Source organism: Hippocampus guttulatus, chromosome 18, assembly GCF_054856545.1.
Source record: "Hippocampus guttulatus isolate MCC_2025c chromosome 18, RoL_Hgut_1.0, whole genome shotgun sequence".
Lineage (NCBI taxonomy): Eukaryota > Metazoa > Chordata > Actinopteri > Syngnathiformes > Syngnathidae > Hippocampus > Hippocampus guttulatus.
Window position 1 is genome coordinate 10,489,166 of NC_141278.1, and position 26,228 is coordinate 10,515,393.

General features: G+C 49.1%; 2 protein-coding genes across 5 annotated transcripts; both read right to left on the reverse strand.

Annotated features, from left to right (window-relative positions):
- Positions 1-108: 108 nt before the first annotated feature.
- rnf139 (ring finger protein 139) lies at positions 109-11,811 on the reverse strand. 2 transcript variants are annotated; one of them, XM_086136618.1, is made up of 6 exons: positions 11,419-11,811; positions 9,443-10,086; positions 7,921-8,068; positions 7,735-7,841; positions 7,011-7,262; positions 109-5,407 (listed from the first exon to the last, which is right to left on the reverse strand). In XM_086136618.1, exons 1-6 carry the CDS (start codon positions 11,579-11,581, stop codon positions 4,628-4,630), a joined length of 2,094 nt encoding a protein of 697 aa, XP_085992744.1. In that variant the 5' UTR covers positions 11,582-11,811; the 3' UTR covers positions 109-4,627. The 2 variants fall into 2 exon arrangements, with proteins under 2 accessions (XP_085992744.1, XP_085992743.1); XM_086136617.1 differs by having other exon boundaries at positions 7,705-7,841.
- Positions 11,812-14,152: 2,341 nt separating this feature from the next.
- LOC147191185 (protein MTSS 1-like) lies at positions 14,153-24,851 on the reverse strand. Of its 3 annotated transcripts, none has more exons than XM_086137117.1 (14): positions 24,449-24,851; positions 22,897-22,958; positions 22,365-22,438; positions 20,085-20,169; positions 19,836-19,927; positions 19,665-19,739; positions 19,545-19,556; positions 19,324-19,481; positions 19,143-19,250; positions 18,975-19,072; positions 18,670-18,874; positions 16,942-17,061; positions 16,682-16,859; positions 14,153-15,964 (listed from the first exon to the last, which is right to left on the reverse strand). In XM_086137117.1, exons 1-14 carry the CDS (start codon positions 24,515-24,517, stop codon positions 15,423-15,425), a joined length of 1,878 nt encoding a protein of 625 aa, XP_085993243.1. In that variant the 5' UTR covers positions 24,518-24,851; the 3' UTR covers positions 14,153-15,422. The 3 variants fall into 3 exon arrangements, with proteins under 3 accessions (XP_085993243.1, XP_085993244.1, XP_085993245.1); XM_086137118.1 differs by having other exon boundaries at positions 16,703-16,859; positions 24,449-24,850; XM_086137119.1 differs by lacking the exons at positions 22,365-22,438; positions 22,897-22,958; positions 24,449-24,851 and having other exon boundaries at positions 20,054-20,169.
- Between the last annotated feature and the right edge of the window lie 1,377 nt (positions 24,852-26,228).

Here is a 26,228-nt window from a genome sequence, read left to right on the forward strand (position 1 = left end):
TGCTTCTTGCATGTACGCAATGATCAACTCATGTTACAGAGTGCATTTTAAATGATTCACTACAAACCTTCACACGGGGTTGAAAAATGACCGAGAGGGGAAAAGGGACAATATCAAACATGATTTTATTAAGACTAATGTGTTTTCCAAACCAAGCGCCAAAACGGAAAGCTGGGCATGGCCAAAAATTCTTCAGTTCTGCTTGTACAGCAGAGATGACAACATGACAAATTGTGCGAAGAGCCTTCAATTGCTCCGAGGGCTCCAAACACTCAACCTTACAACAGGGTTCCCCCTCTTCCACTTGCTTTTTATTTCTGGAGTAATAAAACTAGGACTTTTGAGGGGTAATTTGGCCATTTTTAAGGACCTTTTCTCCATTTAGCAGAGGATTCACGGTGGATTTAATGCCCGCTCAGCAATATGCAGGTTGAACAGAAAGTCACACATCACTGAGCTGGTGTTCAAATCATTGCTGCCAAAGGAAGGGCACATCTTTATTTTTAGGGGCAATCAGCTAACCCTTTATTTGACATACTGTATGTCAAATTTTCAAAAACAAACATAATAAAAGTCAAAACGAATTTATTCTCAAATAAAGTACACTAAGAAAAATTTAAATTTACAAAATATAAAATGTCAATTTATTTTTGAATAAAAATACATTTTTACGGATTTTTATTGATTTTAGAAGCTTTCCCTGAAAATTAAGGACAATTAAGAACATCATTTTACAACTTTTTTTATGGATTTTTATGAACTTTAAGGACCCGTGGGAACCTTGTACAAAAATAGCTTTGCCATGCACCATTGTATGACGATTTGGGTTTGTTTCAGCAACAGGGGGACTTTCTGCCTGCACTCTGACTTTACGAGGCCACACCAGCTCAGGGATGCCGCAAACTGGTGTCCAAAGCAGGATCATAACAAGCTCTGGTGAAGCAGATGGAGGCAACTGCACTCCTCTTGGTTGCGCAACTCAAAAAGCTTCTTCACTTCCAAATCTTCCAAAACCAAATTTGGGGAAAAAAAGAAAAAGGCTTGTTCAGCGCAACATTTTTTTTTAATTCAAATTCAGAACAAGAGAAGCCTTTTGGATTAAAAGTGGAACATCTTCAATGTTTGAAAACAAAGCATCACCAAAAGCAAACAAATTTAAATAAAATACCCCCCTCAAAAAAAAAAAAAAAAAAAAAAAAAAACCTCAGGCCAGAAGGCTTCTTGCAGTTCAACTTTGTTTTAAGTTTTTTTTTTTTTCAATCAAAATTCAGAACCAAAATACTTTTAGGTAAAAAATAAGTCTTCATTTAAAAAAAAACAGACCAAAAAAAAACAAAAAAACAAGGGACGTCCGATACCACTCTTGAGTACCGATACGTTTAGTGCTTTTGATCCATACAATTTCCTTGAACACAATGACGATGATGTGCGCATGCGCGGTAAGCCGTTGTACGGGTTTTTGTTGCTTTGTAAGGGGAATCGTAATCATTTATAAGGGCAGCTATGAGCCGAGGCTGACAGGTATGCCGATGGGTCAATAACTGCGCAGTATGCAATAGTGCAAACTACTGCCAAGGACTTGATGTCTGATTTTTTTTTTTTTTGCCTTTAGTATTGGTGGCTGGTATCAGCACCATCCACCAATGCCCGATACCTCAAAATAAGGCCGGGATCGGCCCAAGCCCCAAACACTGGCATTGGTACTTGCTCATGCCTACAAGATACGCAGAGAAAAAAAACAAAAAACTGAACTCAAACCAACTCCATCCATCCATCGATCCATCTTCTACCGCTTATCTGGGGCCGGGTCGTGGGGGCAGCAGCTTTAGCAGGGAAGACCAGACTTCCCTCTCCCGAGCTACTTCTTCCAGCTCTCCCCGGGGGATCCCGAGGCGTTCCCAGGCCAGCTGGGTGAGTCTCTCCAGCGTGTCCTGGGTCGTCCCCGGGGTCTCCTGCCAGTGGGACATGCCCAGAACACCTCACCAGGGAGGCGTTCAGGAGACATCCGAATCAGATGCCCAAGCCACCTCATCTGGCTCCTCTCGACATGGAGAAGCGGCTCGACTCTGAGCCCCTCCCGGATGACCGAGCTTCTCACCTTATCTTTCAGGGAGGGCCCGGACACCCCGGGGAGAAAACTCATTTCGGCCGCTTGCATCCGGGATCTCGTTCTTTCAGTCACGACCCATAGCTCGTGACCATAGATGAGGGTTGGGACGTAGATCAACCGCTAAATTGGCGGAGTCCTACCCTCACTGGAAACGATTTCGACTTACTGCCGGCAATGCAAACCAAACTCTGACATCGGTGGTATAGTGACCGAACAGCCCGTATCAGGGGGTTCGGTACCCCATATCCACGAAGCACCCCCCGCAGAACATGGTCAAACGCCTTCTCCAAGTCCACAAAACACAGACTGGTTGGGCGAATTCCCCACATACCCTCGAGGACCCTGCTAAGGGTGTAGAGCTGGTCCATTGTTCCACGGCGGGGGCGAAAACCACACTGCTCCTCCTCAATCTGAGGCTCGACTTCCTGACGGACCCTCCTCTCCAGCACCCCTGAATAGACCTTACACCAGGGAGGCCGAGGAGTGTGATTCCTCTGTAGTTGGAACGCTCCACTGTACACAGTGGGAGTGGTGCAGTTTCTCCCTCCTGAGACGTCGGATGGTGGACCAGAATTTCCTCGAAGCCGTCCGGAAGTCGGCTTCCACGGTCTCACCGAACTCTTCCCACGCCCGAGTTTTTGCCTCGGCGACCACCAAAGCTGCATTCCGCTTGGCCAGTCGATACCCGTCAGCTGCCTCTGGGGTCCCACTGGCCATAAAGGCCTGATAGGACTCCTTCAGCTTGACGGAATCCCTTACTGCTGGTGTCCACCAGCGAGTTCAGGGGTTGCCGCCACGACAGGCACCAACCACCTTACGGCCACAACTCAGTTTGGCCGCACTCAATGTCCCCCGCCTCCCCCGGATCATGGGAAAGGCTGTCGGAGGTGGGAGTTGAAACTCCTTCTGACAGGGGATTCCGACAGATGCTCCCAACAAACCCTCACAATACGTTTGGGTCTGCCAGGACGGACTGGCATCTTCCCCCACCATCGGAGCCTACTCACCACCAGGTGGTGATCACTTGACAGCTCCGCCCCTCTCTTCACCCGAGTGTCCAAAACCCCTTATGATGAACAAAATAAATGGAACCCAGTTTCTCTTGCCCGGACGTGGGTCACCGGGGCCCTCTGGTCCCAGGGCTGCGGGTGGGGCTCGTTGGCGAGCGCCTGGTGGCCGGGCTTGCACCCATAGGGCCTGGCCGGGCTCAGCCCGAAGAGGAAACGTGGGTCCTCCTTCTCATGGGCTCACCACTCATGGGAGGGGCCAAGGGGGTCAGGTGCAGTGTGAGCTGGGCGGCAGCCAAAGGCGGGGACCCTGGCGGTCCGATCCTTGGCTGCAGCTCTAGGGACATGTCACCTCTCTTGCAGGGAAGGAGCCCGGGGCTGGTGTGCGAGGTAGAAAAGTTCCAACTGGATATAGTCGGACTTACCTCCACACAGCCTGGGTTCTGGTACCAGTTCTCTCGAGAGGGGTTGGACTCTATTCCACTCTGGAGTTGCCCACACTGAGGCGCAGAGCAGGTGTGGGCATACTCATTGCCGCCCTGCTCAGTGCCTGTACATTGGGGTTCACACCGGTAGACGAGAGGGTTGCCTCCCTCCGCCTTCGGGTGAGGGAACGGGTCCTGACTGTTGTTTGTGCGTACGCACCCAACAGCAGCTCAGCATACCCACCCTTTTTGGAGTCCTTGGAGGGTGTGCTGGAGAGTACTCCTGCTGGGGACTCCCTTGTTCTGCTGGGGGACTTCAATGCTCACGTGGGCAACGACAGTGAGACCTGAAGGGGCGTGATTGGGAGGAACGGCCCCCCGATCAGAACTCAAACCAATTCCCACCTTCGAAACTAAATCGGCCTTTTCAGTTTATTTTTATCCATCTGAATCAGACACCAGCAGCGGCTCCTCTTGTTTTATGTGAGAGGGAAGGAATTTCATCTGTGCTGTACTACAGCACATTTGACAATAAAGTTGTATCCAATCCAATGAATTTAGAATCAGAAGGGGTGTGGGGTTAAGATGAAAGGAACATTTTAACAAACCGATAGGAGTCCAGTTGCAACCAGAACCCCCTTAATGCTTTTTTTTCAATTGTGGGCAAAGAAACCCTTCAAACATAATTGGGATCAGAAGCAAAAGACGCTGATTCAGCACATCAGTCCCATGTACAAGAACGTACATAAAATGGGAGGCACGGTCACACAAGAGACCAGGAGCGGCTCATCAGACGCCTCAGCTCGGCGCTGATTGGACAAGAGAGAACGCGGGACGAGTCCAGTGAGTCCTCCTTGATGGCCGAGATTCAAAACGAGGCCGTCACCACGCGCGCACGCCACGACAAAGAGTCGCCACGTGGACAACGCTAAATGGTGCTCAAGAAAACATCACCGGGAGGATTTGCCCCACGCAAGCAGGCAAATCTCATGCACACGTTTTTCGGGTGAACCCCGAAACTGAATATCATCCCTAACTCCTTCTTCAATGAAGAAGCGAAAGTCCATTTAAATAATCCCGCCCTCTCAGTCATCTGTGGAGTCGGTGTCATCATTCATATACTCTTCCTCTACAGGTGTGCCCCCGTTTTGCACAACCCAGTCGTCGTCGTCGTACTCAATGCTGTCGTTGTCCTCCAGCAGCTCGTGGTGAAGGCCCCCCGCCACGGCTGCCAATGTGCCCGGCGCCGGCCGCGCCGCCCTGTTGACAGGCTGGGCATCAGCGGGCGGGTTTTCCACCGGCGGCGGGGCGGCGGCGGGGGCCTCCGGCGGTGGCGGCGCGTAGCCCCCGTTATTGTTGGAGAAGACATCCCTGTCGCGGGCGTCGTCGTCCACATTAACTTTCTGGTGGCACATGGGGCAGCTATCCTGGATGTAGAGCCACTTGCGCAGGCAGAGCGCATGGAAGTAGTGGTGGCACGGCGTGATGCGCGCCGAGGTGGCAAACTCCTGGTAGCAGATGGCGCAGACGTCTTCGATGCGGCGCAGCCGCTCGCCCCGCAGCTCGGGCAGCGAGTTGATCCTCTTGACGGCGGTGCGGCGGTTGATGAAGGTCTTCCAGCCATTGCGCGCCTGCAGGTAGATGTTGAAGTAGGCGTGCAGGCACATCATGCAGGCGCGGATCTTGCTGCCTGACTCGAACATCATGGTGTAGGCGCCGTTGCCGAACATGACCACGCCGAACAGGAACTCGATGATGTTGCCCGTGGAGCGCACGTAGTACACGTAGTCGTCCAGCTTCTCCCACAGCACGTCCGACAAGCCGTCCGCCATGAAGAGACCGTAGACTGTCAGCGACACCAGCACCTGGCCCCGGCGGGAGAATGGCGACGCCATCATTTCATTCGTTGCGCTCTCGGTTGAGTTTTTACTTTGTGTTGCCAGCCAAACTTTCAATTACAGACATCATATACCATCTTGGCCCGAATATCAGACGGCCCTGATGATAAGACGACCCCCTCTTTTTCAAGACTCAAGTTTGAAAAAAGACTTTTTGAACGCCAAATTAATTTTTATACAGAAAATATTTACAGTACAAATTATTATAACAATATATTTGAGAGAAAAAGCATGTTATTTTGCCTCATTCCAATCTTAATATCTGAACATTTAAATATGTAAACTGAAGTGCAATCACATTCGTAAATGAATGGCTTCTGGTTTTTGAAATGTAAATGACATCATAACTTCTCCTCAGCTGCCGGTTAACCTGGCCGATCTTCGACCCACTTTTCTCCAGATTGTCGCTTCGTTTCTCCATTTTCTGTTATCTCTTCCATTATTTTCTTCTCTTCTCTTCCTTACCACTATTTTCTGTTTTTCTTCTTTGTGCTACCACTATTTTTATTTTTGGCCTGGGAGTGAAGTTCAGCATTCGCTTCAATGATATCTGGCGCCATCTAGTGTCGCGAATGGGTATAATGTCTAGACCCCGAATATAAGATGACCCCCACTTTTTCAGTCTTATTTCAATGCTAAAAACACCGTCTTACGGGCCAATATGGTAATAATCAGCTGAGTAAAATGAAAAGCTGACAAAATGAATATACAGTCAAACCTCGGTTTTCAAACGTCTCTGTTCTCGACCAAATCGGTTTTCGACCAAAGATTTCGAGTTTTTTATGCCTCGGATGACGACTGAAAATCGGGTTCTCGAACAAACTGAGCGCACTTGAATGCACCACTTGACTCCTCTCGCCTTCCTTACACGAGGAAGTGACGCTTCCTCGTGTAGCGTTCCATTACTTACCAGACGTGTTCAATAAAGATTTTTTTTTTTAAAAAAGAGCATGGTTTCGGTTTTTGAACAAATCGGTTTTCGAACAGCCCTCTGGAACTGATTAAGGTCGAAAACCGAGGTATGACTGTACTCACAAAGGAGCATGAACAGGACAAACCCACGGAGTCCAGACTAACAATGTCACTTAGTAAGCCACTCCGCCTCACAGGCCAAACATGCAGCCTGCGTGTGACTCTCCTTTCGGCACATCACACTATCTTTTTTTTCTTTCCTTCAATGTTATGTTGTAAAATTTCTATTTTTACAAGGCAGTAACATTTTGTTTCATCAAATTCTGCTGGCACTTCAATGGGGAAGCGAAAATGTTTGGATTATGCTGTGAATTGGGAATTTCTCCATTGCGAGACTAATAAAGGTTTTCTTTTCTTATCTTATTACGATTGGGATGGACTTATGCCAGGAGTCGAGGTTCAGCTGATATCAAATCAATTTCCCCAGTTCAGTAAAGCATAATGCCACTGATCCCACCCCCCACCCTTTTTTTCCGCCCTCCCACTTGACTTGAGTGCATCCGAAGCTAGGTCGAAATTGACATTTTGGCTTGCAACAAAAACAAAACAGATTGGAGCACGTGACAGCTGGCGAGGGGAAAAAGCGGAAGGTCCGTACCTTGAGACACAGCTCCACGCAGAAGGCGGTGACGGCGAAGAGCCAGGTGTTGATGGCATAGTGGTGCCACAGGGAATGGCTGAGCACCATGGGCAGCACAAAGAGCGCCGCCGACACCAGCAGCACGGGGAAGTGGCGGCGGAAGGAGGACACGTGAGAGGCGCTGAGCGACATCAGCACCGGGTCTGTCATTCCTTGGATGAAGTGGAGGATGGCCGTCAGCAGGAGGCACATGTTGCGGCTCAGACGCACCTTTGGGAACACGGCAGGGTAGTGACGTTGAGATGAAGCTTCATGAAGCACTGACAAACAATAATAACATCGGGCTCAATATGTGAGCACGATAATAAAATTGCGACCGTCTAACTATTTGTACAGCGAGGAGCATCTGTTGTGGCTCAGTCCCAGTTTACTGGGTACACGAAGCCGATCATCTTTTAGTTTTGCCAGCCACATACGGTGGCACGAAGGGACAACAACATGTACTTGATCACTCATTTTGCTGCAGAGGAAAAACGGCAAATGTGTCGCAAGTTTTGCGGCACCACATGCAATTTAACGTACTGTATGATTTTTCACTGAACCACAAAAACATGGCGGAGCTGTCCACGAAAAAGCAAGACTGCCACAAAGAGAGCAAACAAGAAGGCTCCAGAAAGCTTATGGATGACTGATCTAACCAAACCAGCTGCACCTTGACATGAGCCGACGAGTTGTGTCCTACCAGGCGTTCCTCGGGGTCCAGGCCGCTGAGTCCGGTCTGCAGGGCCAGGATGAAGAACAGCACCGGAGCCACGAAGCCCAAACGTTTATCCTCCTCCTCCGTCGAACCTGAACGACACACGACGGCGCCCGCCGTTCAATGACCGGGGAACATTTTCTCGGGGCGCAAAAGCTCACTGATGCGCACCAATGAAGGTGAGGATGCTGAGGCCCAGGTAGTGCGCCACTGACGAGATGACAGCGCTCATGCCCAGAACGGTGAGCGTGGAGTCACAGCCGGAGATGATCAGGTTGCTCATCACGTCCCACAACACATCCCAGCTCAGAAGGTAACCCTGACGGGTGAGGGTGACACAAGACGTCCATCAATGGGATCAAGAATTGTACGTCTCAAGGTTTGAACGCCAAATCCCAAATACTGTATTTTCCGCACTACAGGGCGCACCAAGTCTTCCATTTTCTTAAAAGCTCACCGAGCGCCTTAAAATCCGGTGCGTCTTGTGTATGGTCATTACGGTAATATGTTGACTCCTAGATGGCTCCTTCCTGGAGACATGCTTCCAATGTGTATAACTTGTTTGTTTGTTTATTGAACATAGTGAACTGTGTCGCTGCTTTATTAAATTTTAGTTTGTGTTGCAGCTCAGACAAAAGGAGAGCTGTGGTGTTAATTTTTTTAAAACAGTCTCAACAAATACAGGTTCGTCTTTGTCCGTCTCCGTGCCTTCTTCCATTCGACTCGAGAGGCTTTCAAGACCGCCTCCGAAAAACATAAACTAACAATTACTTCAATGAAACTACAAAAATTGAAAATAATACATCAAAACTGAAAAGCAAGTGAGGATATCACAAATTCTATAGCCCCCCCCCCCCCCCTACAGAATTTATATTGCGATTTCATCATTTGTGAATACGCAACAAAGGAATAAATAACGACTGGCATCTGATCGTACTGTTGGAGCTACGATCAAGGAAATGCCAACACGTTTTTCGGAGGTCATGAACGCCTCTCGAGTTGACCGGAAGAAAATAAGTCACAGAGACGGACAAAGACGCACCTGTATTTGTTGAAAAAAGGAGCGCTGTGGTTGTGGTTTTGTTATTTTTTTAAACGCAGACTTTAATGGTTTTCAGTCTCAACAAATACAGGTCCTGTACGTCTTTGTCCGTCTCCGTGCCTTCTCTTCCGTTCCACTCGAGGCGTTCATGGCCGCCTCCGAAAAAAATAGATTACTTCAATGAAACCACGAAGAAAATCAAGCAAGGAAATCACAAAATAAATTCTATATCCCCCCCTAGAGAATTTATTTTGTGATTTCCTCACCTGATTTTATGTTTTGATGCATTATTTTCAATTTTCATAGTTTCATTTAAGTACAGTAATAGTTCATTTACATTTTTCAGAGGCGGTCATGAACACCTCTCAAGTTGAACGGACGCCTCTCGAATTGAATGGAAGGAGCGTAGCACCATCTAGTGGAGGCATTGTAGATTGCGCCTTTTAGTGCGAAGTGTCCAATGTATGAAAAAAATTACAAAATAGCCATTCATTGAAGGTGCGCCTCATAATCCAGTGCATCTTTTAGTGCGGAAAATACGGTAAATCCAGAGTCCTGAAATTAGTTAGCAAGCGTGACTGGAGTCAAGTACGGTTACTGCTCAACACCAGTGAGCAGAACCGAACTCGAGCGCCACTGTGCAGCTTTTACCTGCGTGTCTGAGTTTCGGTCAGGATAGCCGCCCGTGGCGTCGCCGCTCTCCCGTCGCACCGCCTGCACGACATAGATCAGGATGAGCGCCTGGGCTGTGATGCGGGTCAGCCAGAAGACGCGCAGCACGTCTGGGAAGCGGATTCTCTTCCAGGTGTCCTTGAGGAGCAGCTGCAGGCCGTACATTCGGTACATGTGTCGCACCAGCAGGTAGACGTAGCGGCACGAGTAGTAGAACCACTTGAGCCGCGCGGCCAGGCAGGCGGCCGTGTTGAGGGCCAGGGCAGCGCCCGAGAACGCGGCCACCAGTCGCCGCACGTCCGGGGGCAGCTCCATCATGAGCCCCCACACGGGCACCATGACGTCTAGGACAACCAGAGCGGCCAGCGACGACCGCAGGCCCAAGAGGAAAACGTAGGCAACGCCAAAGGCCAGCTGCACAGTAGCCAGGCCAAGCCAGAGTGTGGGGCCGTTTCGCCAGACCAGCGCCACTTTGTAGCGGACGCTGGAGAAGTCCGTGTGCGAGGTCGCATGATAGTTGACCAGCACGGCCGCCGCGCCCAGGAGCACGGCTAGGAAGAGGGTGTAGAACTTGAACAAGGCTTTCTGCGACAGCAGCAGCACCACACTGGAGACGAGCACGCCTGGGAAAGACCGGACATTTGTTACAATTTCCTCAAACAACTTGTGAGCGACAGGTCTGGGATGCAAGGTCAACATGAGTGATACACGACCACAACGTGGCCATTATCCAGTTTTACTTCACTGGACTGAATATAAGTGAAACATGCCCCATGGGCTACTTATGTTACATTTAATAATTGCCAAGATAAAATTCCATGTTGCATTTTGTTAAAAGGGCCAGCACCATTCAATGTTTTAAGAAACGATTTTCCTTTTGAATATTCATTTCATCAAAGATTCGAAATATAGGATGGATTTGGACTGACCAGAAAAGCTGACTGATCTATTTGATTGCAATGTCAAGTTTCCACCAACAAGTCATTTGGGTTGGAAAACATACTAAAGTCTGCACGCTGGCATTGTCCTTACATGGTGCCAGAGAAGCTTCAGGGGAAACATATTTGTAACCAAGTATCCAATTTAGTTGCCAGCCCGAAGTGTGAGTGGCTTTTCTGTTTTTTGTTTTTGTCGTGTGCAGTGCTTTTTTTTTAATGTTTGACACGAGATGACAGCAAAGGACCTTGTTCTCCCTCGCTGGAAACAAAGTTCTTCACAGCAAAAATCTCACGTGACTACAAAAAAAGGTTTACTTCTTTACTTTCTTGCAACGTGGAGCACCCAATTTTATACAGACAAAATACCGGAAGCACCTGTTTGTTTTTCTTTTGCCGCCGCTTCCTTGTTTGCCAATCAAGGCGCTTCTTTGATTGGCTATATTTCTGACACGTCACGATTCACTAAGTCATCATGACTCGGGAAGTCGTCAGCTTCCCCTTCACCCCAGAGATTTGAATATTGAATCCCGTTTATGATTTTAGACTATCACCCCAAACGGCCGGGCAAAGTTCAAAAGCACCAAATAATTTGGCATTTGGCATTCTTGGTCGGGAAGGCTAAAATCGGGACAGTCCGATAGTCTTTGTGTGTATGTCATCTGTATCACGACTGCCTTGCAAACTTGTTTCAGTTTACAGTAAACATTGCACAGGGGCAATCAGAGCCTGTCACGGTCGCGCATCCTGAAACGAGACTGGCGTCAAACTTTGACAACACGCCGTGGATGTGGCCGGTCACATTTGCCTTGTCTCAAACGAGAATGGTTAAAGGACGCAATTGGCATTCCAAAGAAGACGAGTGCGTCATCTTGCGAACAAATTAGCTACTGTTGCTGTCAACTTGTCGGGCTGGCGTGTGACTGACAGGTGACAGAGCTGCGCGTCTGGCTAACGTTAGCCCGGCTGCTGATCGCTACTGGACGTGCGTGAGTGCCACTTGCTGTCTGTCGGACTTACCCACGATTCGGAACAAAGCGCTCCCGGCGGTACCGGCCCAACCCGGGCCGGGCTCGTAATACGAATTGAAGATGGCGTCGATAATGAAGATGCAGGGGACCCGCAGAGCCACATCGAGCACCGCCAAGGCCTGCTGGCCTAGCCGTCCTTGCGAGGACGCCATACGGCTTCGTGCTCACAGATCACAACGCCAGAGGCTCCTTGGGGGTACCGGCGCGTCCGTGAAGCGGGGACAGGCATGGAAGTCGCCCGTTGACAGGCTGTCGTCTTCGGCCGGGCTTAGCTCAGGCTTCTCTTGGTTTGGCAGCTACGAGCCGCGGCCGCCATGTTGGGTTACTTGAACTTTTCCCTGCTGCATCTTCTTCGTTGGTGCAAAGTACGCGACTGCACTCCAATGTGAGACACTGCTGCCGCCCCGCCCAACGACGAAGCAAAGAACCACCAAAATTCACCTTCCCGTTCTGCTGTGGGGAAAAATTAACTGCAGGAATACAGTGCGATATTCGACTAAATGTTAGAGGTCCCAAAAGTCTGAATATTCTGTCCAACTGGAATCACTCTGAAAATCTGAAACAAATGCAATGTGATAAAAAATCTTTACAACCACTGAGTACATGTCATATACAGTGTGCCATAAATGCCTTGTTCATTTTGTTAGGATTTTTTTGGGGGGAGTGAGGGGACATATTCACAATTCAGATTTTTATTTTGGAGATTATCTTCCATTAAATACCAAGAAAGTCACCTATTTGCTTGCTTCTAAGTCATTATATGAACTGCCAATTTTCCAAAGTAATTATTTATTTATTGACATTTTCACAATGACCATTTTTTAGGGGGACTCTATTCAGAATTGGTGATTCTCAAATGTTTTTTTGCAACCCATCCTCATTGAGAAACTCACCTATTTGCGCTTTTTCTACACTTGCATCAGTCCACTACAGGGGTGTCCAAAGTCGGTCCTCAAGGGCCGCTGTCCTGCCTGTTTTCCAGCTCTCCCAAGAGCAACACACCCGATTCAAATAATCAGGAACGTTCTAATGCTGCTTCAGAGCTGGCTGATGAGCTGATCATCTGAATCAGGTGTGTTGCAGCCGGGAGAGCTGGAAAATAGGCAGGACAGTGGCCCTCCAGGCCCAGAGCTGGACATGCCTGGTCTACTAGCAACATTGCCCATTTCAGCTTTGTTGCAGATTTTAGGGGAGAAATTGGTCACAATTAATGATTCCCAGATCTTTTAGGGGAATCTATCATCCATTATCCTGTGAAAACTCACCTACTTGCTGTTTTTGTACAATGTTATCCTAAAAGCACAATTACGTAAGACAGGCAGGCTCTATCCTGCCTCTCATTCAAGATCATCTGAGAACCCAATGATGCCAAGGAATATGTGGAAAACTACCGGATTGAATTAGATGAATCGTCACCAGTAATGTCATGATTTACTCGCCTCGCCTCACTTCAATTCAGGTTCAGTTCTCAATCACCGAGTGTCATAGTTGAGGTGTTGATCCTCTTTCGAACAAGGTCAGCTCGGAGACACTCCCCATGAGCCAAATGAGGCTAAGTTTTACGGCAACGACCGTCTTCCCACAGCCTGCCCTTAATATGACATCACACAGCTGCTCATCACCTGAATGGTCTTTGGTCACATGATGCACGAGAGGTGAGCTGTCCTTTGTCATGCTGTCGAATGGAGGAATTCGAGAGCTGGGTTAGCACATTTGCACCCCGCCTCCCTCGGGCCCTCCTCCCGCCACGAGCACACATAGCGCTGCCTCCGGAGGATGGAAGCCTGCCCGGCGGACATCGAGGCCTTCCGCCGCGAGATGTTCGAGGTAACGAGGAATGGCCAGCAGGTCAACATAACGCTCTACCAGATGATCCTGGAGATCAAGCGGCAGACCCAGATGGACCTGGATGAGCTGCGCCAAAGCCTGCGTGACATCTGCGCGCGCATGCGCGCCATCTCAGAGAAGGTGGACCGGCTGGTGGAGCCATCGCCTGTGTGGACACGACTTTGCCATGCCTGCGACCAAATCAACAATCCCACCGTGGTCTTGGCCGTCGGGCTTATGCTGGCCTGTGGATTCTACCTATTAGTCCGATAGGAGGGCATTCTCCTTGGGGTCCAGGAATCGCTGGCAACCCGCATCTTCGAAAGAGGAAAGGACATTTCTTTGAGGGCTATCAGGTACAAATTCTGGACAGAGATGACTGCTGCCTGATCGGACTAGAAAGACCGTCTCGAAACGGACGAGGAGCTTTACGGCATTTTGGTATTCCCCGTTTATTGCGAAAATCCATGGATAATTGACACGCCCCCTGAAAACGTTTGGAATCACCCATAGATACCGCAGGATGGTGGCAAAGCACTACTTTTGTTTAAATGAAGCTCGTCAGTGCACAACAACACCATCCTCGGCACCAAGATGCCCTAAAATGGCGCCAAACTAAACAAAGAGTTGGTTTTGCAAATGGCGAGTCGTGGATCGATCATCTGCTTTCATCAATGTCCTGACACCGTCTCGCTTTTGCACGTTGGAAAAGGGGCCACAAAGGAGCCGTTTTGCCACCAAGGTGAGAAAAACAACAAAATGTTTGGATTAAAGGCAAAGAGCCCAGTTGCCTCTGTTAAACCTTTGCAGATTAATAAAACCTGAATGACTGACAAGCTGCACAGACACGCAGTGAGTGAGGACAAGCAGCAACCACAAACACAATGGAGCAGATAAACATGATTTTTTTTCCTTCATTGAACTCTGCGAGGCCGTGATGACATCTGGAGGCTCGTCACATTAAGATTCATCTGCTCAGCGCATCCGCCGCATGAGGACGGTCTGCAGGTTATACAGCCCATCAAACAGTTTTCACGCTGACGTGTTGGAAAACACCACGACCAAACATCGTTCGGTCCCGTCCGAACAAGTGAATGCGGTTGGAGGGACAACACTGGCCAGGGAATGTTTCCGACAGGACATTTGACTGTGAAGAACATTACATCGGAAAACACATACATGGCATTGACTTGACAGGACAGCAGCAATTCAGAGTCCGTAAGGGTGGCCGACACAAATGGAAACTATCAGACACTCAACAAGCTCAGTGACGCTTTCCGGTCCATGTAGCACTTCAGTTTGACTGGCCGGAAACAGTTGACACGTACAAGGCGATCCCGCGTTTCACTGGTGGTTAATGACACTCACCGACTCGCCTAACTAATCATTCGCTTCCATTGTGTGCAGAGCGGATGGAATATCCTCCAGTTTTCTTCAAGCTTCCTTCTCCCGTCCTGATGGTGCAATGCGAGCGTGTCTATTACCATAACACTCTGACATCGTTAAACCTAGGCCATAAGTCAAATATATCTATATATATCATATTTACAAAAACACACACACTCACACTTCAATGTATCCACAACATGTCAGTGTAGAAAACAGTAAATATTAAACCCCATCTGACTTGACCTCTACGCCTTGAAAAAAAAAGCCGTAAAAACACAACAATCATCGGTTGTCGAGATACGAATCGTACTGGGAGCAAAGCGCAGCGAGATCGAACAAGGTCTTCGTGGACATCGATAAACGATCTGCAACACGGTGTCCTTGGCGGAGGTAAAAAGAGCAACAACATGCCAAACACTTTCACTTTATAAAAGGCAAATTCCAGCGTCACGTCCTCAACGTTTGTCTCGACGGCTGAGTGAAAGCACAATACGTAAATGGGATACTGGAGCAGGTTTTGGCACTTGAAGCGGAGAGCGTGCAAAAGACATCCTGAAAGTCATAGAATGATGATACTGAGTCACATGCCACTCAACGTTTGGCACATCCTGAAGAAAAAAAAAAAAAAGTCCGCCAGGAAAGTTGGCTCTTAAAGGGCGAAGCGGGATCCTCCCAAATGGAAAAATGTGTGACTCACGTCCGTTTTGTTGCAGCATTGGGGAAACTTTGTTTGCGTTGCTTCATAAAGTCGGAAAGCGTAGCCACGAAACGTCCGGTTCAGTGGATCCTAGGTGCCGATCGGTCATTGGTGGTTGTCCTCTTCAGATGGACGCCGCGCCGGATGGCTGCCAGGAGGTTGTTCACGCCGTCCCCGTGTTCTGTCTCCTGCGGAAGCTGGCCAGGATCCAAGCGAGGCGAAAAGGTTCCACCGCTCCCCGGAGAGAGAAGTGTGCTTGGTGGGCTGACGGGGGCCCGCGGGGTGCACCCGCCCTCGGAAGTCCACGCCCCGGGGAAGCCGTGGTGGTACGGCACGGTGGGCGTCTTGACCGGCAACGTGGGTGGCTTGATGGGGATTGGGCCCAAAGGGAGGCCTGCCGACGGGCGTCGCAGGTTGGGTTTGGAGTACGGCGCTCGGCGAATGGTGGCCACCCCCGGCGGGACCACTGTAGACTGGCTGGGGGCCACGCGGGCGGACGGGGGCAGCTTGGACCCAAACCGTGGACGGGAGGACCGAGAGAGGTCGCTGGGCTGCAAGGCGCTGGGCAACGTGTCCACGTCATCGCCTTCGTGATCCGCTCCCATGGAGAAGAAGTCGAAGCCTGAAGGGAACAGACATTCGGCGATCAATCATGATATATAACAACTCCCCCCAAGTCCACAAACTAACTCCTGGACCCTGGCCTGGCTTCAGTTAACTCATTCATTTTCCGAACCGCTTCATCCTCACTAGGGTCGCGGGGGATGCTGGAGCCTATCCCAGCTGTCTTTGGGCAGTAGGCGGGGGACACCCTGAACCGGTTGCCAGCCAATCGCAACAAACAACCATCCGTGCTCACACTCACACCTAGGGCAAATTTTGAGTGTTCAATCAGCCTGCCATGCATGTTTTTGGAATGTGGGAGGAAACCTGAGTACCCGCAGAAAACCCACACAAGCACGGGGAGAACATGCAAACTCCACACAGGAAGGCCGTAGCTAGAATTGAACCCGGTATCTCTGCACTGTGAAGTCAACGTGCTAACCACTCGACTACCGGGCCGCCCGACCTTATTTATCACGCTTATCATAAAAAATGTAGGTAGCCTTACATGATCAACATTGGTTATAAATATTTTGATTTCATTTTTTGTCTTCCAAGAAAATGATGTGACCAACATCAGCGGTGGGGCTGTGCGCCAGCCATCGCCCTCTATTGACCACTGAATCCTACTTGGCATGCTAAGCCCATGACATCGAACTCCAAAGCAAACCTTCCCCACCCGAGCCTCTGTAACCCAAATTCCACAAAGGCTCGACCTAGCAGCTTTAAGCCTCACCCCACTGGGGTGCCCGCCCACCTTGCGTGGGGCCAGCATCCTCCGAGCAACATGGTGTGTTGGTTTGACTGCTGTAGCCGCTGGAGCCATGCAGCGAGTCCCTGCTGGAGCCATGAAAGTCCAAGTGGAGACTGCGGGCCAGCGCCTTAGCCAGCTCCACGTGGGCTTCTTTGTCCTCCTGCGTGCAAACCAAACATGGGTTGGAAGAATGAAAGAGTTTGGCGAAGCTCATCCTGATTCTGCCGACGTGAATGAAAAACCTTGGAGGAGGTCACAGGGGGGCTTCCTTTGCCTCTGTGCAATTCCTCCTTTGGAGGTTCAATCGTCTCCCTCCTCTCCTTAGCCCTGCTCGGGGGGTTGAATAAGGGCTTGACCCAGTCCTGGCAATGATACGCAATGCATGGTGTTGAGTTGTTAGCATGTTGCTAAGCTAAATACAAGGGAATCAATCTGCAAAAAGTTGAATGGAGGAGAGTCGACTCTTCTTGCTTGCTGAAGACATTTCAACTTGAATGCCAAAAGCATCCTCAGTTCTGAACTTAATCACCCCCGCCCCCCCCCCGTGATACCCGACAGAGAAATAAAGGGACAGAAATCCACACTGAAAAATTTGAACTACCGTATTGGCCCGAATATAAGACGGTGTTTTTTGCATTGAAATAAGACTGAAAAAGTGGGGGTCGTCTTATATTCGGGGTCTAGACATTATGACGCTAGATGGCGCCAGATATCATTGAAGCGAATGCTGAACTTGACTCCCGGGCCAAAGTGAACCCGTCACGAAGAATAAAAATAAAAATAGCGGTAGGACGAAGAAGAAAAATAAAAAATAGCGCTAAGAAGGAAAAGAGAAGAAAATAATAGAAGAGATAACAGAAAATGGAGAAACGTAGCGACAATCTGGAGAAAAGTGGGTCCAAGATCAGCAGTTGAGGAGAAGTTATGATGTCATTTACATTTCAAAAACCAGAAGCCATTCATTTACGATTGCACTTTAGATTTGAATGAGGCAAAATAACATGCGTTTTCTCTCAAATATATTGTTATAATCAGATGCGGGTGGCTCGGTAGTCCAGTGGTTAGCACGTCGACTTCACAGTGCAGAGGTACCGGGTTCAATTCCAGCTCCGGCCTCCCTGTGTGGAGTTTGCATGTTCTCCCCGGGCCTGCGTGGGTTTTCTCCGGGTGCTCCGGTTTCCTCCACGTTCAAAAAACATGCAAGGCGTGTGAGTGACACTCAATGTGAGTGTGAGCGCGCGTGGTTGTTCGTCTCTGTGTGTCGTGCGATTGGCTGGCAACCGGTTCAGGGTGTCCCCCGCCTACTGCCCGAAGACAGCTGGGATAGGCTCCGGCACCCCCCGCGACCCTAGTGAGGATTAAGCGGTTCGGAAAATGGATGGATGGATAATCAGATGTACTGTAATTATTTTCTGTACAAAAATTAATTTGGTGTTCAAAAAGTCTTTTTTCAAACTTGAGTCTTGAAAAAGAGGGGGTCGTCTTATCATCAGGGCCGTCTTATATTCGGGCCAGTACGGTAAATAAGCCTTTCAAGTACCAAGAAGAGTCCGGTAGCCTCCATCCAACTCTTGCCGATTACAGTGACACACATGCTGAAGTCAATGAGACTGCCATGAGGGACAAGCGGAGGACAAAAGGACCTTCCGGAACGGGACTCGGCACGACGAGATCACAGATGAGCAGTCGGTTAAACGAGAAAAGCTTATGGGCGAGAGCGACCAAGAGGACGGCGGGGAAGCGGCTGAGGTGGCGTGGCGGAGGAGCACGAGGAGGGCAAGTATGGCGTGTGGAGGCGGCGGTCTTGTTGAAGTAAGGGGGCAGGGGGCATGACACTCAAAACCATTGGACAACTAAAGGTGAAAACAAGAATCCACGCATGCAACCGTCGCCACAAAACATTCTTGGTGGAATCAGAATGGCGAAATTATGATGACGTGTGTAAGTCTAACCGGCACGTATAGACGCACCGGAGGCATGGGCGAGGGCGACTTAGACTGGGGGGCGTCCTGTGAGATGAAGCCCGAGTCGTGGGAGGACACGGAGGAGAGGCGAGCCGGCGTCCGCTGAGGGAGGGCCGACGAGGACGGGGCGCGGTAGCGGAAGTGCGAGGCGGGAGAGTGGCAGCGTGAGCCGCTGGAGCGAGAGTCGCTACTGGTCACGCTGTTCAGGCTGCTGCGGAGAGAAAAGAGCCGCCCAATAGCCGTCAGCAAGCGGGCAGCGGACAACGACCGGGGCTCGTCGCGTGGTTTGGTTGCGGCCCAGCGAAACCAACCTGCACATGCTGGACTTCCTGGACGCGGTGGTGCTTGGAGATGAGGGCGGAGTCTGATAGGACCAGGAGCATTCGGACGCCTTCAGGTCCACAATCACCTGGGAGGGAGGAAGAAAAAGATGAAGAAGGGGGAGGACGAGGAAGAAATGAGGAAGAGAGGAGACGTGCTTGTTCACTGGAGGCTGGCAGCTTGTGAGGGTCCATGGTCAACGTCTTCAGGTCGTCCGTCAGCGTCTGAAGGTGACTCATCTCGCCAAGCATGGACATCTCCTCCTCCTGACACACACGCCACAAACAGTCAGATGCGCGCGCGTTGACGTTTGCGTGGGGTGTACGGTTTATGGCTGACCACGACGGGCCTGAGCATGGCCACCACGCAGCAGAAGCGGCTCCTCTCCTCCACCAGGGCCCTCCGCAGCGCCTGCTTCTCGGCCTCCTCCAGCTGGAGGTACTTGTCGCTCACTTCCTGCATGGCGTTGCCCAACTGCGGCCAGATGTCTCCGCGCCCTGCACCCGAAAGGACAAACGCTGAGCGGGGGACCAAGAATGGAGTGGTCGCCGACTACTTACCGCAGACGTCAGCTGAAGAGCGAGTCGCAAATCGGGCCGGCGCCACCAACAAGGCATGAGCAAAAACTCAGTCAGCAAAAACATGGATTGGCATGGGATAGCTGGCAGCTTTGAGCGCACCTTTCTTGGCTTTCTTCTGCAGCTTCAGCGTGTCCGAAGAACGCTTCTTGATCTCCTGACGGGCTTTCTTGTACTCTGCCCCAATTCACACACACACACACACACACGCACACACACGAAATGAATGCAGGACATGCAGCAGGTTATTGCTGGGCCCGTGCGTGCGTGTACCTTTAGCATGTTCTTTGTCCAGAGTGTTGGCGACTCTCTTCCACTCCTCCATCTGCTCCTGGAGGGGGTTGATCAGACAATCCACAAACAACCTGTACACACATACAGACACACACACACACACACACACACACACATACCATATGTTAAATCAAATAATGTAACCAGGTCAAATGAGACCAACAGGATGGAGGATTGAGAGGGGCTGCCATCCACACCTGCTCAACACACTCGCGCATGCGTACATACGTGGAGAACTGTCTGAGTTTGGCCTCGATGCTGCGGTGCCTCATGCACATCCTGGAGAGCGCTGAGCCAATGTCCCTCGTCGCCCCTGGCAACCGCATTGCAAAAAAAAAAAATCAGTCTTCTTTTCAAGCATCATACGTTGCGTGAACAAGCTGGTAGCTTCATTATGTTTTTTTTTTTTTTTTTTTGGCCACCTCTGAGTTTATGGAGGCGAGGTGCGGTTCTTTGGGAGCGTTCTCAATTGTCAAATGTTGATCTCAAAGCCTATTTCAAACACAGTGAAATGCCCTTCCGTCCCAGTTTGGGGGCGTGGGGGTTGCGATCATGTTGTTTTGTGGATTTCTTGGTGCACCCTATCAACTTTTTGTTCTGCCACCCAGTTTATTTTGTATACAAGTCCACTGTGGACCACTAGATGGTGGCACACCATTTTACATTTGAAAGAAGACGAATGAAAGCAGCAAGTATTTCAACCCAGCATTGTTTTTTGCTGACGATGACGAAATGTCAAATCCTATGTAATCCCGCTTTTGACACCGACACAAAGCGCCAGATCAGAAGCTTATTGTCAAGGCAGAGGTGGATCAATATACTTTATGTCGTACAATTATATTGTTATCAAGTAGGTTTTAAAATATATCTGTGTTGCGGATTTCACTTATTGCGGGGTCATCTGGCACATAATCCACACGATTGAGCGAGTGTAACTCTTGTCCAATTTTTGTCTTTGTTTAAAAACGTGATTTGGTGAAAAATGATGATGAAAGTGAAGAAAGCTTGCCATTTGACCCCCAAATGACAAAGACAAAATGATAGGCGGAGGTCAATTCCTTCAATGAAGCGATGACATAAAGGGTTGTAATTTGCTGCTGATTTTTTTTTTTTTGGTTGATGGTGTCAGGGTGCGGCCGTGATGCTGCTGCATTGCACCACTGACCCCGCACCCCCCCTCCAGCCTCCTCCTCCTTTTCTTAGTCTGTACTCAAACGTTCCAGCAACTCTTGATGTCTTGCACTCAGTTTATTTTTTTTGGGGGGGGGGGGGTGGGGGGGGGTGCAGTTTTGACCACCTAAGAGCCACTTATTTCCTGGCAATGGCAAATCAAGTTGTTTTGGTCCACATCATCGCCAGACGTCACCTGCGTCATCTCAAAGTGAGATCCCCATCACAAAATTACATAACAGCCCAATGTCATTAACGTGAACATCCGAGTGTGTTGGCGGATAGCACGAAGATTGTAGCAAATGCTCCAATTTCATTTATTTGGGCTGAAAATGAGGACGTCTTGAAAGGAATGGTTATTTTTGCTCATCTATCGATGCCGACAACGTCCAGTGCCAAGCAGAACGATGAAATGCTCTTCCACTAGATGGCAGAAGGAATAAGACAGACAGACTGATATGCTCTCGATTGAGAAATCGCCACTCCTCTCAGCTCATCGGTACGGCACTGAGTGGCTCTTTGCGGACGATAAAGAATACATGATGTAAACAGAATGTTGTTGTTGTTTAACCTTAAATGATGTGTCTGTTTGTTGCTTGCTGTGTCAAAGAGTGAGACGTAATCTATTGAGATGAGTGATATTGTACTCATCTACCTCGTGACATTTGTTTAATGGAGTCCCACATCACCCTGAAGAAAAGGAGGCACTGGAAATGCACTTGGCATTCGTACAGACTTGGAATTTTCCAAATGAGTGTGCGGGGATCATATGTGTTGGTCTCTCTTTTTCGTGTAACCAAAGCTGCCGCTGGGGATGCCATGATAGGTCGGTGAGGCTTGGACCCACTTGCTGCTCGTGGGAGCGACGGAGAAACATTGGGAGGTTGTCCTCTCTGACATCATCCCACTTGGGAGTCTTAATTTGTCCCGCTCGAGCGGCAAACTGCTGCATGGGTCCAGATCCAGTCATCTGGTATCCATCCAGGTACCAAATCCTGACTTTGAGCAGCGAGCATAGACAATCAACGGACTGGTCGCCATCCAATGGCAGGTCACATATCAACAAATGTTGGATTGGTCCCCATAGGCCACAAGATGGTGGCGATGCACTACCTCGATCAACAAGAAACCCCTCCACTCACATCAACACGGTTTTCTTCCATAAAGATGGTGCAATAGGGCATCAAAGCACCACTTTGAGCCAAATGAAACTCCTCAACTCACTCTCACGTAGCTCCTTGGCACCAAGAGGCAAGAGTCAGCCGCAATTCAAGTAGACAAAGACGGGAAAGTGGTAGGAATAAATTCACGGAGCCAAGATGAGAAATGGGGTCCTACCTCGACTGCCGGACGCCATGTTGGCCACCTTCTGGAAGGCGTCTAGGAAGGCCGCCAGCGCCACCACCGTGGCCCTGCCACACAGCACAAGCACACACACTCGCCGCCAACTGCTAACTTTCCACTCATGCGGCTTTGCTCCCCCCCCGCCAGAAATGAGTTCCTCAAGCAAGTCCGGAGTTACTTGAGGGAAAAGTGCAGTCCACGCTAAAAGAAAGTCAGGTCATCATTAAGTCCTACAATCTTAATCAGTCCCCACGTACTGGCCGGTCGATGGAGACTGCCGGGAACAAATATTTGAAACAGAGCGACGTTTGTTATCGTTGCAAAGAGGTCAGATGACGGGACACAAAGACATGCAGCGTGTCCTCGGTTGTGATCGCACTTCCCCCGTTCTGGAGTCACTTCTTATGCCATCCAATCCAAGCATTATTTTAGCAAAAGTGGCAAAGTCGCCCTTTCGAGTCTGACCCCAGTACAGTCATGTGACCAGAGACCCCACCTCCACGAATAGAAGACGCTGAAAGGTTACCTGAGCTGCGACTGCAGTTTGCCGGCCTTGCTGACAAAGTCTTCCCACACCGGATAACTGCCCTGCACAGCAAACACAACAACAAAAAGATGATGATGATGACATGGGAGGCTATCAAAAATATATTTCCTGGCCAACTTTCATGAGATGAAGAATCACCATTCAGGCCTTGTAGTCCAACTATCAAATTTTCACCCAACTATGGGGCAAACCGGACAAATGTCTCCTTGGATGTCCTGTGAAGATTCATTCTAGTCCAACTTCTCATTGATTGATTGACTGACTGATTGATTGATCGAAGGCTGCGTCTCAATACTTTTGTCCGTCTGTATATGGTATCTCTTTTCAAGTGTGATGTTGGCATGTGGTCTGGCAGTGTCCCCCCCCCCCCCCCCCCCATCTCTCTTCTTCATCTCCAGCTGCGCTGAGCTGCATGGACGACCGTCGCCATGGCAACACTGCAGAGTGGCAAGAGGAAATGATGTGCGGTGGGGGTTCGGGGAGCGTTGTTCTACCTCCAATTTGTATTTTTTGAGGGTTGCTGTTTGTTGGTCTAGCTTTCACGCCACTGCCGTTATTCGAGCCGCCCTCCTCTCGAATGGAATTCAATTTGCACGCTCTGTCTTTGTTGGCGTGCCGGCAGTTGGGAGGGCAGTGCTGCCGCCACATCCATCAGCCAGCCAGGACATAAATTGTCGCCGTGGCAACAGCAGCCATCTGAAGTCCCTTGAGGAATACATACATCCAGGGCTGCCGTTTTCCAGTTGGTGTTGTTGTTGCTCATATTCAACAGAATGGGCCAAAGACATACAACAGGGGCAATTGGGATGAAGGAACAGAAGCCAGCCAATCAACTCAGTGTTTCCATGGCAACAAGGGAGGTGGCTAGAAGGGTTGGTCGCCTTCTCGCAGCCAAAACAATAATCCTTATTCGAATAATGAAAATAATCATTGTTACCTGCATAAATAATAACAGTGTGATTTGATTAGGAAATAGTAATATTGAAATTGTAATAATGAAATGGTAGCCTCGTGAGGAAAAGAAAAATACACCAAGAATTTGAAAGTCAGAAATATTTTCACAATTATGCCATTCCCAAACAATGAACTGGTCGCCAGTGAACATCAAGGCACATACAAACAATGGAGTGGTCGCCAGTCAATATCAGGGAAGCAAGCTAAACAAAATCAATTGGTTTCTTGTGTTCATGGAGGAAAATGTCACCATAGTAAAGTTGTGGAAGACATTTGAACAGGTCCACTGCTGCTCAGAAAAGCCAAGTCCAAATCCTGATTATCGTTCTTATCCCTCTACATTTTGCTAGAGACCAGGAGTGTTCCACTACAAATATCTTTTGTCGTGATCAGGGAGTCAGGAATGAGCATTTGGATTTCCATAGTTCCGATATCCATCATGGGAGCCATTTGCACCACCTGTGGCTGAGGCAACTTGAGGGTGTGGCAAATTCTTCTGATTGGACACCTGAGACGTCACCTGATTACAACGACGATATGATGATGATGATAATAATCGACGAGTGTGTGCGCCAACCTTCAAGTCTGCTATGACGTTCTGGAAGAGTCCCCCCAGCGCGCTGCACTCCCTCTCCATGCTCTCCATCTTGACTCAATCGATCCAAAACTTCCAAAAATAATATTAATAACAAGAGCGAGTCCAAGCGGGAACGCACGCGCGCACTAGAAGGAGCTAGGATGGGGTGGCTGGCGGTGTCTTTCTGTCTTCTGTCCCCGGCTGTCGGTGCCCCAGAGGCGCCCTGCGGCCTGCGGGCGGCCGGCGGCGTCTAGTGGGCGCCCAGCGTAGATGGAGGCGGTGTCCCCACGGGGAGAGGGCGGAGGAGGAGAAGAAGGTGCGCGCTCGGGGAGCGAACGGGGAGGACCGCCACCGTCTTCGCCATCTTCTTCCACGAGGTTGGAGAGCCGCGGGGACACGCCCGTCAATGAAAACGAGGGCGTGTGTCACATTGACCACGCCCACAGACGGAGGCTTCATTTTGGCCAATGGTCGGGGTGCAAATTGGGCCACTTTCCGGCACTCCTCCATTCTACAATCTACTACAGTAACCTACACAAAACATTCTACATACTGTAATAGAAAACACCGAGTGTACGTTTCTACAATATTGCATTGTGCAATTTGACCATGTTTTATACTTTAATTCAACGGTGAAATCATACACTCCTCCATATTACATGATGTAGGAACGAGGAACCTACGACACTTAAATGAGTACGTGAGTCCACTTGTTGTGGAAGAACCTTGACAACAGCACTACCTGGTGGACAATGTAAAAATAAAAACATTTCTACTCGTGGACCGTGATGCCGAGGACAAATAAGATAAGATAAGAAAACCTTTATTAGTCTCGCAATGGAGAAATTCCAGATTCACAGCAGTAAAGTTATGAAAGGAAGAAGTAGAACAACAAAATATAGGAGCTGCTGGAAAGGCAGCCACTCACGCGGCGCCATTTTGAAGTCAAAATCGCTGTTTTCTCACGTTTTTTGTGTTGTCTGTGCATTTATTTATGAATTTGCGTGTAAATTGTCGAATGTAAATTGTGTAAATTGTGGCTCAGCGTAGACGTCCAATTGGTTTCGATACAAACGTCACGCCCATATAGATATGTTCTCAGACACGGCCGTTTCGTTAAAGGCCAAACAAAATGAGAACCTTCAGACGAGGAGCAGAGCGAAATCAATGAAAAATATATTTAAAAAACGTGTTGGTTTTGAGGGTTGAACAATGATTAATAATATTTCAATGGATTAATTGGGTATTTGAGTGCTTTGAGTTACGAGCGTCCAGAGAGGACATATATATACACGCAAAAGAGTGCAGTAGTTATCTGAACTATTTCGGTCTCGAATATGTATCGATCATCGCAACAAGACAGAAATGGCACACTCCCAAGAGAAACTTGAAAGTTGGGAGATGATGTAATGGAGAAGGTGGAGATTAGCACGTGTAATGACAGACAAAGACGGACCTTTGAGGAACGTGAAGATTCGTTTTGGAGATAAAAAGATTGAGAAGGGAAAATGTTCTGGAAAATCATCTGTCGTGGAGCATCCGGTGCAGACAGTGGTTCTGCGCCTGGAGACCCTTTAACCGTATTCTACAGTTTAAGGTTGATTCATACGGACTATGTGTTTCATATACTGTACGTTAAACGTTAGAGGTAATCTCTTCATTGTGAAATCGTTATTATTCCGTTTAGTCACCAGGTGAATTAGAATGATTTTGTGGGAGTGTAAATGACTACAACTTCAGCCATCTCATTACCTCTGCGTCCCGCGTACTAGACGCACAG

What these genes read in the sequence shown, in the direction of transcription:
- rnf139 (XM_086136617.1), bottom strand. Translation starts at nt 11,581, where the DNA reads ATGGCGTCCTCGCAAGGACGGCTAGGCCAGCAGGCCTTGGCGGTGCTC. An exon ending in CAGCATCCTCACCTTCATTG is followed by an intron (nt 7,842 to 7,920) that starts GTGCGCATCAGT and finishes TGTGTCGTTCAG; the next exon opens with GTTCGACGGAGGAGGAGGAT. An exon ending in ACTCGTCGGCTCATGTCAAG is followed by an intron (nt 7,263 to 7,704) that starts GTGCAGCTGGTT and finishes GTGTTCCCAAAG; the next exon opens with GTGCGTCTGAGCCGCAACAT.
- LOC147191185 (XM_086137117.1), bottom strand. Translation starts at nt 24,517, where the DNA reads ATGGAGAGCATGGAGAGGGAGTGCAGCGCGCTGGGGGGACTCTTCCAG. An exon ending in CGCCCTCGCCCATGCCTCCG is followed by an intron (nt 17,062 to 18,669) that starts GTGCGTCTATAC and finishes TATCATTGCCAG; the next exon opens with GACTGGGTCAAGCCCTTATT. An exon ending in CCCCTGTGACCTCCTCCAAG is followed by an intron (nt 16,860 to 16,941) that starts GTTTTTCATTCA and finishes GTTTGCACGCAG; the next exon opens with GAGGACAAAGAAGCCCACGT.